This window comes from Topomyia yanbarensis, chromosome 1 (assembly GCF_030247195.1).
Source record: "Topomyia yanbarensis strain Yona2022 chromosome 1, ASM3024719v1, whole genome shotgun sequence".
Classification (NCBI taxonomy): Eukaryota; Metazoa; Arthropoda; class Insecta; order Diptera; family Culicidae; genus Topomyia; species Topomyia yanbarensis.
In genome coordinates this window covers 177,441,019-177,457,107 of record NC_080670.1, presented here as the reverse complement: position 1 = coordinate 177,457,107, position 16,089 = coordinate 177,441,019, and the positions used below count along the sequence as shown (strand labels likewise).

At 39.4% G+C, this 16,089-nt stretch overlaps 1 protein-coding gene across 6 annotated transcripts in view; it reads right to left on the bottom strand.

Moving 5' to 3' along the window:
- LOC131682547 (PH and SEC7 domain-containing protein) overlaps positions 1–16,089 on the bottom strand; it is a 205,462-nt gene that overhangs the window by 21,168 nt on the left and 168,205 nt on the right. For all 6 annotated transcript variants that reach the window (XM_058964119.1, XM_058964110.1, XM_058964129.1 and 3 more), the window contains 3 exons: positions 11,393–11,459; positions 11,223–11,276; positions 9,398–9,963 (listed from right to left, as the gene is read on the bottom strand). In XM_058964119.1, coding sequence (XP_058820102.1) covers positions 9,398–9,963; positions 11,223–11,276; positions 11,393–11,459 — 687 coding nt within the window. The remainder of the gene's footprint in view (positions 1–9,397; positions 9,964–11,222; positions 11,277–11,392; positions 11,460–16,089) is intronic.

Below are 16,089 nucleotides of genomic sequence, written 5' to 3'. Positions count from 1 at the left end.
ATTTATTTACAAAGAAAAAATTTATATATATTTAAGGAATCGTTATTGGGAAGAAAAGGAATGTTAGTGTTACAAACGTTATTATGGAGACCGTGTATACCTCTGCATTTCCACGTTTTCCACCGGAAGGCGTTTTTGTTAGTGGATGGGGTGAAACGTTATACAAATCTGGATTTACCTTATCATGTATTATCACGTGTTTATTGCTCTGGGCAGCCGACTACCGAGAATACATGATAGATTTATCGTTTGTTGAATTAAAAAAAAATCTAAGTTGGTAAAATATGCAACTTCATCATCGGACAACCGACTGTCGGGATCGTGATTTTATTATTCCTTGCTCCTTTTTTCGGCGTTTCATGGAGTTTGTTTGCATCGTGTTTACGTTTTCTGGCTCCAATGGAAGATTTATTTTATCTGTTTTATACCTGCTGTTTTTTGGTGAAAAAAAAATCCAGTCGCTTGACTGGCATACTTTTCCCAATGGTGTACTGCTCACCAGCGAAATGGTGCAAAAAGGCTTTCTTTCGTAGTGTGAAAACTTTGCCAGTCTACGGGAAAATTGTGAAACTGCGTCCTATGTGTAATTTCCCACAGAAAATTTACGCGCTCATTTCGACATCTGCACGTGAGAACTGGAAAGTGTTGTGAAGCTGTAGATCATTTAAACGTGGTCGTCTCAAATCTCTCGAGCTGCATTAAAACTCACTTTCTGGCCAATTCTGGTGCTGTTTGTCAAGCGACTTCCGGGGGATCTGCCCACTGCAAAAATTCGCGCCACTGTCTGTGGTACTAGAACCCTTCAGCGAGAAATCGGAACAATTGAGAATAAGCGGGAGCAATTCTGAGACTATTTGAGCCTTCGCGATCCGAACCATACAAGAAATTGTTCTATGCTATATTTCACCCTAAGGAGGAAAATTTGGTAAAAACCAAAATTTCTCACTAGGGTTTCCTCCTTAGGGTGAAATATAGCATAGTGCTTTCGCATAGGCCTGCTAAGCCAAGACAAGTTTCGGCTTCACTTGTGTCTCATCGGCATAAACAGAACTTCTGCTCGAACGGGACATCACGTTTGATCAGTCGTTTGATTGAAACACATAGTGTGTTTTAGTTTTAAGGGATTTGCGTCAAGCCGGCGCTAATCTATTCCGACAATGTGTTAGTGTCGGTTTCTGATGAGGCGAAGCCGAAACGCAACATAGTATGAAGAAATTGTTGTTACGACTCAAGAATGCCTCGGAATAAGCGATACACCCAAAGTAATTGCGTTAGTAACGAAGCATACCGATCTCACGAAATTCAACTTCATTTCTTTCCGAGTTAAGCTTCCGAGCGAACTAAAGGACACTGCACTAAAAGCGTCTACTTGACCGACTGGAGTACTCGTTCGGGAATTCAATTTTGACCAGCCAAAGCAGGATAGATTTTGCTAATGGGATACCGGGATGCACCGCCGCTTGTATTATGGAAGCCCTCGATTCCCCCGCCACATTCCAGCTACTGCAACCAACGTACACCAGTTGTCCCGGTCTCGGCCCTGTGGTGGAGTTGAGACAAGGAGTCATCCACGAACCTAACACAGGCAAGTACAATGCATCTGTGAGCTCTTGCTTGCCTCAAAGCTCTTCGATTTCCAGCCTTGGTCAACGACAGGACAAGCTGCTGCTATACTACCAAAATGTTGGTGGTATAAACTCGACCGTTGAGCAATATCGCCTTGCTGTTTCTGATAAGAGTTTTCGCGTTTTTTTTCCGATGCGTTTATTTGACATGGCATTTGCGAAGGCTTTTACGTCCAAGTTTCTTTTTTTACTTAGCATGTTACAAAAATTCTTCAGACTAATGTTGACTGCCATCATAATATTAATTTGTCTAAAACTAACACCATAAAAATTATCATAATTTCAATGTTTACTTTTTTCTTAGATTCTTTTATTTCCGAATGATCTAATATTTTTAGTGTACTTATTAACATTTTTCTGGTATTGTCTCAACTTAAAACAATACTGAATATTCTAGGACACTTTAATTGGTAAATGATTAGCCTAGGATGAGAGTATGCGGAGATGAACCTAATAAAATTTTGGCAGACACTGTTTTTAAAAATTGATAGATTAGTTCCATTTATAGAGGATCGCGGCAAGCCAGGATGTCTCTAATAGGAACACGGATTCGTCTTCCTCGACTTCACGATACTCAGTGCACGACCAAACAACATACTCAATGTCGCGGAAAAGTTTTAACATCGTTGTATCCGTCGAAACGTGGTTCAACGATGATATGCTTTCTAGTCAGATGTTCGGTACGGACTACGAGGTGTTTCATTGTGACCGGAGCCCTAGCAATTGCCAAAAATGTACCGGAGGTGCTGTATTAGTAGCAGTTGTTTGCAGCATGAAGGCAAGAGCTGTCGAAAACATTTCTTGGGTTTGCCTTGAGCAGGGTCGGACGATTATCGATTATTGGCCATCGTAAGTTGTACTTGTGTGCGTTGTAGGTTCCACCCGACCGCGCTCGTTCATCGAAACAACTGCAGTTCAGTTTTTACGATCCTCGAAGATGCTAATACAGTTGATGAAATCATGATACTAGGTGATATTAATTTCTCTAGTATTTCATGGGAATCTTTCCGGGATTTCTTTATCCGGATCCCGACGCTTCCGTTCTCCATCAAGGTGCAGTGGGGCTACTTGGCAGCTATAGCTCCGCCATGTTACTACAAATCAATACTATTGCCAATGAAAGTAGCCACCATCTCGACCTTTGTTTTGCCAGCGATCAGGTTTCCGCCACATCAATGGGAATGGTTCCCTCTCCTCTAGTAAAACCAGTAGAGCATCATCCTCCATAGAGCGTCACGATTGATAGCACTGTGGTTCATGATTTCGATGTTTCACCGCTCTCCGTCTCTTACGATTTCCATTATCGATTGGAAAAAATACTCTGAACCTCGAAGATGTCGAAACAACAGTTCAAACTTTTTCCAACGTTCTGGTGTACGTTATTGACAGCCACGTTCCGAAGAAAGTTCACCATCGACAAACCCGGTCCTCCTTGACTATCGATGTCAATGCAACGATGATTACCAGAGCTTGCTCTCGGCTTAAGTCATCTTTTAATCCGGAACCCGACGGGACGACACGAATCTTCCGTTATCCTGAAAAAGCATATCGTAGCTTTGATTACTCCGCTTCATCACATCTTTCGCGAACGTATTCCCAGTTCATAAAAAGGGTAATAAGCGAGACGTCAATAGTTATCGAAGTTGTTCGAGCTGGTGATTATGGAACCTCTTCAGGCTCACTGTAAGCAGTACCTACCTAAGTGACGATCAACACGGTTTCACGTCTGGACAGTCAGCTGCATCTAACCTGCAGTGTTTTACATTCTACATCAGCGATTCTCAACCTGGGGTCCGTGACTTAGTTACCAGGGGTCCGCGCAGAAGATTATTTATCTCGGAAGGAGCTTTTTGTAACAGATTGAAAATAATATTTGGATAGTACACAAAATGGATGTTAATACGTGGGGGTCTGCAACATCCCTGGGTGATAACGAAGGGGTCGGCGGAACGAAAAAGATTGACAACCACTGTCTTACATAACAGAAAGTACGGAACATCGTGATCAAATCGACGTTGTTTACACCGACTTATCTACTGCTTTCGATCAGAAAAATCCCGATATCACAATCGCAAAAATGAAAAGATTTGGAATAAATAGTGTTTTGTAGTGCTTTCGATCCTACCTCACCGACCGAGAGATAGCGGTTGTGATAGGAGATTGTCACTTTCACTTCAACGCCAGGAATACCTCAAGGAAGCTATACTTCAATGATGTACATCTAGTTCTGAAGACTCCACGACTGTCCTTCGCGGATTATCCCACGATTTTTCGTGTAATTTGTTTAATTTAAGATTGCAGATTACTCCAAAAGCAGCTTCAAGTCTTTGATGATTGGTGTAACACGAACCGCATCACAGTGGGACGAGCCCGGACTTAAGTCCATATATGAATGTTATGCGATATTCTCGCTAGTATTTTTCTCCTATCAGCTGAGCCATCAGAGACATTTTTGCGAGATTTTAAGTGATTTTAACGTAAAATCAATTTTTGGCAGCTTTTTTAAGGGCATATTTCAGGTGTTTTTTGCATAACTTGACCATAGGAACTACATCCGGTTATTTTCGTTTTTCAAAGAAATGGTTGATTTTATGCATTGCATTACTTCACCAAAATTATCCGTGTGATAAAATTACATCATAAAATCGCCGAAAATAAGTTTAGTTTAGTTAGTGCTTAGATTACTGTTTGTCATAAGTTTTTATTGAATTCGAACTTCTAATGCGATAACAACAACGACGCCCGTGAATGCCTGCGATCACACTATACTCATTCGAAAGCTTTTAATTTTCTCTTTAAAATGAGTATATGCTAGTTTTGCGAAAACTTGCGATAAGCAGTCAAAATTTTAAAAAACTGTGAATGGAGACGCATGGTTATTACTGATATTGAATTTGAATGATCACTTTATAGCTAGAATAATGACGCGAATACATACACAACTGCCAAATAGTATTGAGAGCATGTTGAACAAGGGTTTTACTAGTGATCAAGAATAAGGAGCCGAGTGGGAAGTATGTTTTTTAAATGGTAGAGGCAGAATGTTTGAAAATCAGTAAAAAATGTTAACCATCTGAAATAGGTTATAAAATGTTTCTGTCGAACACACCTTATTTGATCCGTAAAAACAAAATAGTCATTTCTGAAGCCCCATAATGAGTGTCCATTAATTCGTTTCAATATGGAAAATAAATTCCAAAATAACTTGAAAAAAATCATTATAAAAGACAAAATATTTACTTTTGAACCACTCTAATAAGTAGTAAAGTTAATTTCTATTTTTATAATTAAAATAGAAATTTAGCGCATAAAAACTTCTTTAAACAAATTTTTGAATCTTCACAACAAAATAATTTTTTGAGCCACCCTAACGTAAAATTAACTAATTTTTTGCATGTGTTAATATCAAAATCGATTAAGCACACAAAAATTAATATACACAAATTTTAAGAACGATTTCGAAAAAAAATATTTTTGGGGCACCCTAATGATTAGTAAACGCTTATTTTTGAAATGTTTTAATATCAAAAACGAATTAAGCGTACCAAAATTACATAAAATCGTCCTATTTGAACCGATACGGCAAAGTTTGGACTTTAGTCCACCTTTTGTTCTAAGTCGTGCCACTGTGCGCATGTGTGTGAGTTCGAAGAAGTGTTCGTTCGAATATCATCTTCACGGAAGAAAGATTCGATTTATTTTAACTGCCGTCTACTAGAAGCAGACATTGAATGCGTCAGTCACCTTGACGGATCTGGGAGCGATTCTGAATTCTCAACTTGCGTTTAAACAACACTGTCTTCTATGCAGTTGGTAAAGCGTCTTGAGCACTGCGATCCATCTTCAGGATAGCTAAAAATTTTACGTATGTCTATTGTCTCAAATCATTCTACTGCTCATTTTCGCGATCAATCCTAGAATATTGCCCTGAAATGTTAGGCTCCGCTATAATAACGGCATTGGTAGAATTGAAACCGTGCAGCGTAGCTTTTTACGTTTCGCATTTCGTAGATTGCCGTGGAGACATCCTGCCCGACTACCTAGCTATGAAAACCGGTGTCAGCTGATTCAACTGGTGTCCTTTATGTTCGAAGGAATACCGTCCCAGCTATTTTCGAACAAATCAACATAAACGTCGCACCTCGAGCATTACGCAACAACATTATGTTCCGATTACCATTCTGACGTACTAATTATAGTAGGTATGGAGCCATCACTGGTCTGCCACGAAATATTAATCAGGTCGCTGCAGCATTCGATTTCAACGTTGCTCGACAAACTTATGCGTAAACGTTTTTCCAAGCTTTTTAATCAATTCGTTAACACCTTTTTATTCTTTTTTTAAATGTTGTATGACTATTGTTTTTGTGTATGACTTGATTGTTAGAAATGAGATTAATATTGAGGCCAACATCATTGGGGCTTTGATATGCCTGTTGATGTATATAACAAACATATAATCAAATATCTACAATACATTTCTTGTAGGGTAGGCAAGATACTGGAGCATACTTCGGAAAGTGAATGGCCATAGCTACCCTCCAAATCCAATCCGACGGACCACGATAGTGACCGCAGTTTCTAGGTTTCTAGCGAACAGACTGGATCCTTCGCAAAGAACCAACTACGGTTATCACGGAAGACCAAATGATGACAAACCTGAATAAAAAAAGTTTGCTGCGAGCACAAGACCGAGTCACGGCGTCTAAAAACATCGCTTACAACGTACGTTACCCGGTGATCATACCGACTGAACATCGCGTCACGGAACTCCAATGCCGAAACGGTCTGAAGAAAATGTGTCGTTGCGATTATTGCAGAGCCGTATCGAGTTTCTCCTACCAACGACAACTAGGCTTCGCATAGTGCAGGTATGGCTGCGATACAAGTTACGGGCAGATTCCCTATCCAAGACCCTGATGCTGGATGTCGAATGATGGTTGCCATCAGAGTTTTCAATGCATGGGTGGTAGAGTGAGGTAGCAGACTAATCAACACAAGAGGATCCAACCTACGGGAAGCTCTGACACAGAAGAAAAGCTGTGTAATGAAGACACTGTTAGCACATTTCGCAAAGACGGCCGGGAATCTATCATCTACAGCACGTTCTGCAGTTCGTCACTAGTGAAAAACATCAACTGGAGAGTTAGTGAGGAGTACACCCACAGCGACCATCAGGCGAATCAATACAGTATTGGCCTACGGAACTCTACGGCATTACAGCGATTAGAACTATCGCAACTTATCGGGGGAAATCACTCGCATAGACAACGGTATTCAGGACATGGATGCAGACAAGTTAACGGAAACGTATTGCGCGCCAACCGACATGTTTAGGACGGTATTTATGAAATGCCTGAGAGAAGGCTATTTCCCAGACAGGTGGAAAATCTAGAAGCTGATGCCGTTTCCCAAACCAGGGAAACCGCCCGAAGATTCAGTATCGTACATAGGTCTGCTGGATACCTTCGAGAAGCTCTTGGAAAGGAATACCCTGAACATAACGCACGGACCTTAAAAGCGGTCCGTCAAACAGACAGTTTGGATTCCGGAAAGAAAGATCGACGGTGGAAGCAATCCGGACAGTCATAGGGTTAGCGAGGAAGGCGTCCAAGCAGAAGAGAAGGGATAATCGGTACTGCGTAGTGGTAATGATAGATGCCAAAAATGCCTTCAGCAGCGCCAGCTAGTGCTATAGCAGCATCATTGCGCAAAATGCGAGTCGCCCAATGCTTGTGCAACATTCTGAAAAGCTAAAGCTCATAACTGAGTGCTGATCTACGACATAAATTCGAGGCGAAGTTGATGAGGATCACGGTAGGTCATAGGATATGTTGACGTTCTAACGCTAAAGCTGCCCATAGCAGTTGAGATTGTTGGGTTCTAACGATAACAGGGGAGACACTGAAAGACGTGGAAATGTTGACAATGGAGGAATCCACCAATACGCTCGAAAACTGAGTGCTAGTCAGCAACTGCAAAGCGCCCAGATCCGTACGAGGTCATAGCAATAGCATTGAAATGTGTACTAAAACGGGTGGGAGTAATAATCGACACTCGGTTAAACTTCAATAACCACGTCGATTATGCCTTTGAGAAAGCGGAGAACGTGACCAACACAGTGGCTAGAATAATGTCGAATATTGGTGGTCCATGAAGCAACAGGAGGCGTATTCTAACTGATGTGGTATCTTCCATGGTTGGGAAGGGTATTCAAGCCTGTGGGCTGCACTGAAGACCAAGCGAAATCCAGATAAGCTGAACAGTGCGTTCCGGATGATGGCCATGCGAGTCGCGAGAGCGCACAGAACCTTGTCGAGGAGGCAGTATGTGTAATCGCCGGGATGATCCCTGCCTGTATTACTCTAGCCGAGCATATCGAGTGTTATCATAATAGGGATAACAGAGGTGCGAGGAGATTACTAGATCTAGTTCGATATCCTACCGGGTAGCCTTTCAGCAAACTAGATTCACCGCCGGGTTCTAGATCAATTAGATCGCGGTGAATATCCAGTGGCGGGTTGTCAGGGCGCCAGTGAACTGGAACCCACGCTCAACACGGAATCGCCGGACATCCACACTTACTGGTTGGCCGGGGACTAGACCGACTAGATCGTGACGTAGCGAGGAGTTAAATGGCTCTCGAAAACGGGCATTGGTATCGGGAGAGATCCCGCCGTCGAAACTCTGTCGGAATAGGGTAGTTTCACCGCCGAGGCATATCCAAGTATATATTACGACAGAGCTGGTAGCTAAATGACTCACAGAAACAGGATCAGTATAGGGAAAAAATCAGAAGCTAAATGGGTCTGAACAACACCCATGAGAGATTGCCAACCTAGAAACCATGGAGCTGGACATACTGCAACGTGAAAGTAATGCGTCAGTAATTGCAGCAATACGGCGACAAAAAACGTCGCGTCAACTCAAATGACAGATGTCATTTGACGGAAGTTGACACATCATAGAACTGTCTACAAGCGAACCATATCCTCGTTTGTGGTTTTTTTCCGTTTTAGAGGCTCAGGCGAAAATAGTGCTCCAAAATACAAAAAAGTAGTTCTGTCCATTATTCTCCTTAATGGAGGTTTCTGCCTAAACATTTTTCCTTTGGGATAAATATAGCTTAGCGCATCATGCGTTGGCTGGTTAAGCCGAACCAAGTTTCGATTTCACCAGCTTTCATCAGCGTAATAAAACTGCTTTTCTTGCGGGATTCCACGCTTGACTAGGGGTTTGCACAGGAACACAAATTGTGTCTCCGTTTTTGGAGCTAGCGTCAATCCAGCGCTAGATTAGACCCGGAACTAACTTAGTGTCGGATTCTAATGAAACGATGTCGAAACGCAAATTCTATAGATAATTTAAGAGGGACGCCATTTTTGACACCTTACACTCGAAAATTTTTATTTTATGGATGAAACCTTAATAAAAATTTTACAGAATAGCGCACATGTCTAAGTCATTTTACTGCTTAAAAAAAAATTAAACATTAGGTACCTTAATGAATTCAAAAACATTTTTTTGATACCTTTTAAGAATCAATCAAATCACTGTCAACCTAGTTATCAACGAAATAGAGTGGCATCCCGACAAATGAGACGGATAAGGTTCGTTTACACTTGTAGGGTACATCCGTTTCCATTTTTTACCAATAAAAACTTTTATTGACCAGAAGGGGAAGTTCAAAAGAAACGCAATCTACCAGTAACTACGTCAAATCATGTACCTAGCAAATCGTTACTTGTAGTTAATAACGAATAAATTCTCACCTTAGCCTTCGCCTGCGGTAGAATTCCCGAGCTCTGCGGCGTCCGCGAGAGATTCAGGATAAGATCACCGGTCATCATGAACGCTTCGAAGCCTTTCTTCGGCGGGGGCTGTGGCTGCTGCTGGTAGAACGCAGATGCCGACGATGAATACTGATTGCTGTGCTGCTGCTGTTGATGATAGTGACCTTGCTGTACCGCAGACGCCGACGACGTTCCGTTAGCGGTCGGTATCTGCGACGGGCGCTGCACTTTGACACCGTGCGGAGACTGGGGTGCACTCCAGGAGTTTTTCGTGGCCTGTACTGCCTGTGGGATACGCGAGGGTCGACATGACGGATCGGATGTAGATACCCGGTGCCCGTGGCGACTACCGGCGGTGCTACCACCGGTCACCACCGGTGACTGAATTCGGCTGGGACCCCGCTCGGAAAGTGGTGACGCTGGCGAGTGCCGGTTGTGAATTGGCGACGAGGGATTAGAGTACTGCAGCTGATGACCGTCGGAGTGGGGATGCTGGTTGCTGATCGAGGCCAGGTACTTACGGACGTGAGCTTTTATTTTGGGATCTGAAAGGGTGAAATAAAAAAAAGATTAGTATCTTTGTTTTTTGTTTTGGAAGGTCAACGACAAAAAATTAACCATTTAGATTGCTGTAACGATCGGAATCTGCTAAGAAAAAGCTTCCCCTATTTCTTGTAATATCCATAATTGTGAAAATTATTACGCTGCGACAACAGACGCATTCCTAATCGTTGCCGAAGCTAACAAACAAATGTGTTTCAAGTAATTCTCTAGCCGCACAAAGTGTTCCAGCAAATATGTCCAGCGCTATGTATCAAGCTGATAGCAACATTAAAAATATAAAGCTGTAGATAAAAATACAAAAGGAATGTGTTTGGTTGCGGGTGGGCAATAATCTAATGACGGTTTTATGTTGGTACACACAAAAAATTGCGGAGCCGTTATTGTTCGTTTAGAATATAAAATGGCAATCAAGTTATGGTGATTTTAAAACTGATCACAACTCTTATGTCTGTTCATTCTATGGTCGAAAATAACCAGCAAAATAATTACGTGTGACGTAATTGTAAACTTAATATGTGTTTCGCAATTGGTCCCAGTTTACGTTACGGTACCGCGCGAAAATCCTAATAATTCGAGACTATTTTTATCCTCGTACATTGGATTCTCCAAGAAAAGGTCTGCTAATTATCGTTTTTGTCAAAAACACGCTAAATCAATTTTAATTTGACACCAGGGCAAACAGACAGGCACGATTTAACAGATCTGCATCAATGAATACTGTTTTTAATTTCACCTCCAGCCAAATGTCCGAACGGGGAGGAAAGTCTATCAGCTACGATAATCGTGATCTTGTACCGAATTAGCTACATCAAAACAGCATGGAATCCAGCTATGTATAGTGCGTCCGTGTGCTTATCACCTTCAACCTCGCCCCGTCAGTCATAGGCTTAATCCGCGTAGACGAAAACGGCACGTTTCATAGGTGTGGGCGGCCAAGCGTGACGTTGTGTTGGCATACACAGGCAGCTTGAGCTTTGACGAAAAAACAAGTTGGTCTTACTAGTAATTTGTTTAGCAATGATAAGCTTCGCGGATGACACACACAGGTTGTACAGGATTCCTTTTCCGCTTCTAGCTGGTGATGTTTATCCGAATCGAACCAGCTGCGGTCACGAGTTGTAAACGTGGATGGAATCTTAGCTATCGGAAGGAACGTATGTTACCTACTTCCAATAGGTTAAGTACTACGACTTTCACTAACTTCGATTGCGTAAAAAAAGTATTAAGTAGTAATACTGACCTCTTTTCAGCTCTAGCGTAACCGGATCCGTCGAAAGTCGAAGACATTTTAGCACTAAAACGAGACCAAGAAAACATCGAGAAACGTGAGAATTGTGGTGGAAGAGGAAAGTCACAACAGTTTCAGCGAAGAAAAAAAATAAGATGAAAATTTTCATTTCACTCGCTTACCATCTTTAGTAGTAAATCCGTGCACGTCAGTTCCGTTGACTTTCACGATTACATCGCCGGCTTCGACCTGAAAGGCAGAGGAGGGAGAAAAAGAGGAAATAATTAGACTATTTGGATAATAAAACCTATTCGGTAGGACAGACATTGTGCAGACTGCAATCGACAGTATACCGAGTGTCGATGTTTCAAATCCGGTTTAACATAAAATTTAGACATAATGGCGTTCGTCCAAGCATGTTCGTAACCCATATAAGCTCAAATAAAAATGTTCATGTCCAGTTTCAACCGTCTAATTGTTTTTCGTAAAACTAATAACACCAACAAAATATAGAATATGTTGAAAATTTCCATTTGCATCAATTTGATGCAATGTAGAAAAATATTATACAAATACAGTAAAGACCCGTTTTTATCAACCTCTTGGTGAAATTTAGGCTAATAAAACGGGGACATGTTCTTCTTTAGTCCCTAGATAGGGCCTCATAACCTTTTCTGATGATTTAGTTTAAATTTCCAGCGCAAAATTTAAAAAAAAATTATATTTTTGCAAATTTCGGATCTCTAAGACAAGAAAAATATGCTCAAGAAAGGATTTACTCCAAATCAACTTGGTTCGTCTGCTCGAGCCCATCAAAATATCAATTATCAATTTTCATATAAAGCTGATAAAATCAGGTCCAAAAGCTGATAAAAACGGGAGTAAACAAAATCGGGGGCTGATAAAATCGGATCTACACTGTATTACGAAATACGAAAGGCAGTTATTTTTTAAATTAGTTTTTTTCTGCTTCGTAACTATATTATTAATAAAATTTAAAAAACTCAAGGGATTGGACTCATAACGCAGATCGATTGGGTTTTCTGAGATCTTCTAGAGTCTTCTAATTTTTCTGAAACTTCTGAAATAAACTTAATTCTGCTCCAATTTTAGAACATATTTTCAAATCTGCTGAAATCTCTGGAAATCTGCTAACACTATCAGAAGACTTTTAATATTTGAAGACTGCCGATAAAATCCTATGGAACTCTTCTGGGATTTTCTAAAATCTGCTGAAAATATTTGAGCTCTTTTGTGTGGAATTTGTTGAAATTATCCGATGTCTCCTAATTTTCCAAATGCAGCTGAGATCTGCTAAAATTATACAAAGTTTTCTAAAACCTTCTGGAATAACTTGAAATTTTCTAAAATCTGCGAAAATCTAGTGAAATGTGTTAAAATGTTATTCAAAAATCTTCTGAATTCATACAGATATATTCTGAAGTCCGTTGAAACAGTCAGAACTATTCTTATATCTTCTTGAATACCATGAAATTATCCAAGATTTTCTATATCTTCCAATGTTCCCGGGAAAATTCTCAAAACAACTGCAGTCGCCAGAAGTCTTTTTGATTATTTTTAGAAATATCATAATGCTTTTCAGCAGATTTGGAAATCTTACAACTTCGGAAAGCTGCTGACATGATCGGAAGTCTTCTCTAATCATCTTCTGAATTCTGCCGAAATACTCGGAAAACTTCGGAAACATGTTGGAACCGTCTGAAATTTTCTAAAAAAAATTCTGGAATCTCTTGGTATCTTCTGGGAGCTTCGAGAATTTACTGATACTATTTGAACTCTTTTAAAGTTTGTTGGAGTCTGCCGAAAATCTTATGAACCCTTTTAGAGTCTTCCGAGATCTTCTGACAGCTTCTCAGATCTTCTGAGATCTTCTGGTAGCTTCCGACTCCACTGAAAGCATCTGAAATCTTTTGGAATCTGCTACATACATACATCTGAAATCCTTTGGAATCACCAAAATGTTCTGAAATCATTTACAATTTTCTGAAATCTATAACACTCTTCTGTAATATTCTTAAATCTTCCAAATTTTTCTGAAGCCTTCTGGAATCTTTAGGTATCTTCTGATTATTTTTTAAAGTTACAAAAGATCTTCTAAAATCGTTTGAACACCTCTGAAAGATTCTGTAAACGTCCGAAGTCTTCTGAAATCTTTAAAAATCTACCTCAATCTCTGTTGATACCTTCTAGGAGCTTCGAAATTTTTCTAGAACCAACGGAACTGTTCTAAAATCAGATGAAATTTGCTAAAACCTTCTTAATCTTTTTAGATTCTTTTGAGATTTTCTGAAAGCTTCCGTGAATAAATGGAAAACATTTGCAACGTTTTGAAATCTTCTACAATCCTCTGAGATCTTTTGCAGTCTTCAAGAACCATCGTAAATCTTCTAAAATTGCCTGAAATCTATAAAAATCTTCTGGAATATTCTTAAATCCTCCAAACTCTTCTGAAGCTTTCTTAAATGTTTTGGCATCTTCTTAAATGTTTTGGCATCTTCTGAAGGTAGTATCTAAAGTTACAAAAGATCTTCGTTTGAAATCTTCTGAAATATTCTGAAAACGTCCGAAGTCTTCTCAACTTTTTTTTTAAATCTACCTCAATCTACTGGAAATGGAAATTATTATTTTATAGAAAATCAACACTATCTCAAACTTTAACGTATTTTAGCCTTTCAGACCTTTCCAGCCGTCAATCGTCGACTTTTTTCGCTGTTTTGAACGTTTTCAGCCATTCAATAGTCTTTTAGCCATTTTAAATTGCTTTTTTGTCTTTTTGTAGCGTTTTAGACGTATTTGCCATTTTTAAAGTTGTCAGCATTTTTGAAATTTTGAGCCTATTTTATCCTTTAACCCTATTAAGTTTGTTAGCATTTTAAAACATTTTTTAGAATGTTAAACATTCTTAAGTTTTTCAACATTTTTTTGCATTTTAAGCATTATTGAGCTCTTTGAAGCGTTTTACCCTCTTTCAGGTATTTTAGCATTAAGATGCGTTTTTTCTCAATCTTTTTAAGTGTGTTTAGTCTTTTAAGTTTTTTTTTCAAACCTTCATTTAACGTTTCTCTATATATTTAAGCGATTGAGCCGATATTTAAACTTTTCAAGCCTTTTCTAATCCATTTTAACCTTTCAAAGCAATTCTTAGTTTTCTTGAAGCGTTACTAGTAGAGCCTTCATTTCCCGACGCATTTCAGCTTCCCGGGATTCGGGAAATAAACAAGTCTTTTTCCAAGAAATCCCGGGAACACAGAAGAAACATGTAAATGAATCGTTTACTTGAAAACAAAATATTTTTTTCAAAGCCGATTGATTGTATGTATTGCTGTATTGAAAGAGTTACGTCGGTTTGGTGGATTACAGATCACTGAATTATTCGATAACTTGACATTCAGTTTATAAAACGTCCTTTTGAATAATTTTTCTTGGATATACAACCTAAATGATGGTAATCACAATTCCGACTGAGACGATATATTGAACATAGCTGCTTGAGAATTCGTGGCAGAGCATTATGATGGTATTTAGTCGATTTAATGCAAAGCATCTTCTTTGGTTACACTGATTCAGCTGCTCAAGTGTTTTGTACAGTTACAGTTCTTCGAATAAGGATTGACTCAAAATTCGGCGGTGCACGAACAACACAGCGAGAAGATGCATCCAATAAACCGACCAACTATTTCAAACTTCTTTTGATAGACCGAATATAAAAAAAACATAATTTGCAAACCGGGTATGATAAATGTTTCCGTTACTTAAATGAAAAATTAGCACTAAAAATTGCATATGAAGGTACCTCAGATGTACGTGGTATTCTTGTAACGGGTCGTTGAATGTACGCTAGAGCTATCACCTTTCATCTCCAGGGCTAAAAATAACCATATCTGGATGTAATAGATATGTATCAAACGATGTAAATAATTTCTACCATAAAAATACTGTCGATCAGTGGGAGATAGAAAGTATGCACACATACACATACATTAGCTATGCGCCATTAACATCAAACTTCCTTGTTAAAAAGGCGCGAAGACTCCCATTTCACGAAAACAAGCAAATTCAATATTTATTCAGTTCAAGCGCATTAGAGTTCTTGTTCCAGAGACATTATTTCTTCTGTATGTGTTAGAATTGTGCCTTGTTACAAAATCAAAAACCAATAAGGGTTACAAACCTACAAGCTTGGTAAAACTCAGCGGATTTTCGTGATTTTTTTTTGCATTTAGTAGTAACAATATGAAGTATCACACAAATCATTTTAGGAATTTATTTATAATTATATTTATAAGGATGCACTTCTCAAAAACCTGATAAATCGGTGGCGAAGATATCGTGCGTATCGCAAACGCCTTAACAAAGATATATTTCAGGACAACAGTTGGCAACTTTATTCTTTAGTGATTACGTGTATAACTTGGACTATACACTCAAGTTTTTTTTACGCGGTTTTTTTTGCGCGGTATTTTTTTACGCGGTTTTTTTACGCGGATTTTGAAATTTACGCGGTTTTCATTTACGCGGATTTTGAAATTTACGCGGTTTTCATTTACGCGGATTTTGAAATTTACGCGGTTTTCATTTACGCGGTTTTTGAAATTTACGCGGATTTTGGAATTTAAGCGGTATCCATCAACGAGGTTCCCTTTATCGCGGATACTTAAATTTAAGTGGTCTTCATTTACGCGGATTTTGAAATTTACGCGGTTTTCATTTACGCGGATTTTGAAATTTACGCGGATTTTGAAATTTACGCGGTTTTCATCTACGCGTATTTTGAGATTTACGCGGTTTTCATTTACGCGGATTTTGAAATTTACGCGGTTTTCATTTACGCGGTTTTCATTTACGCGGCCTGTATCCC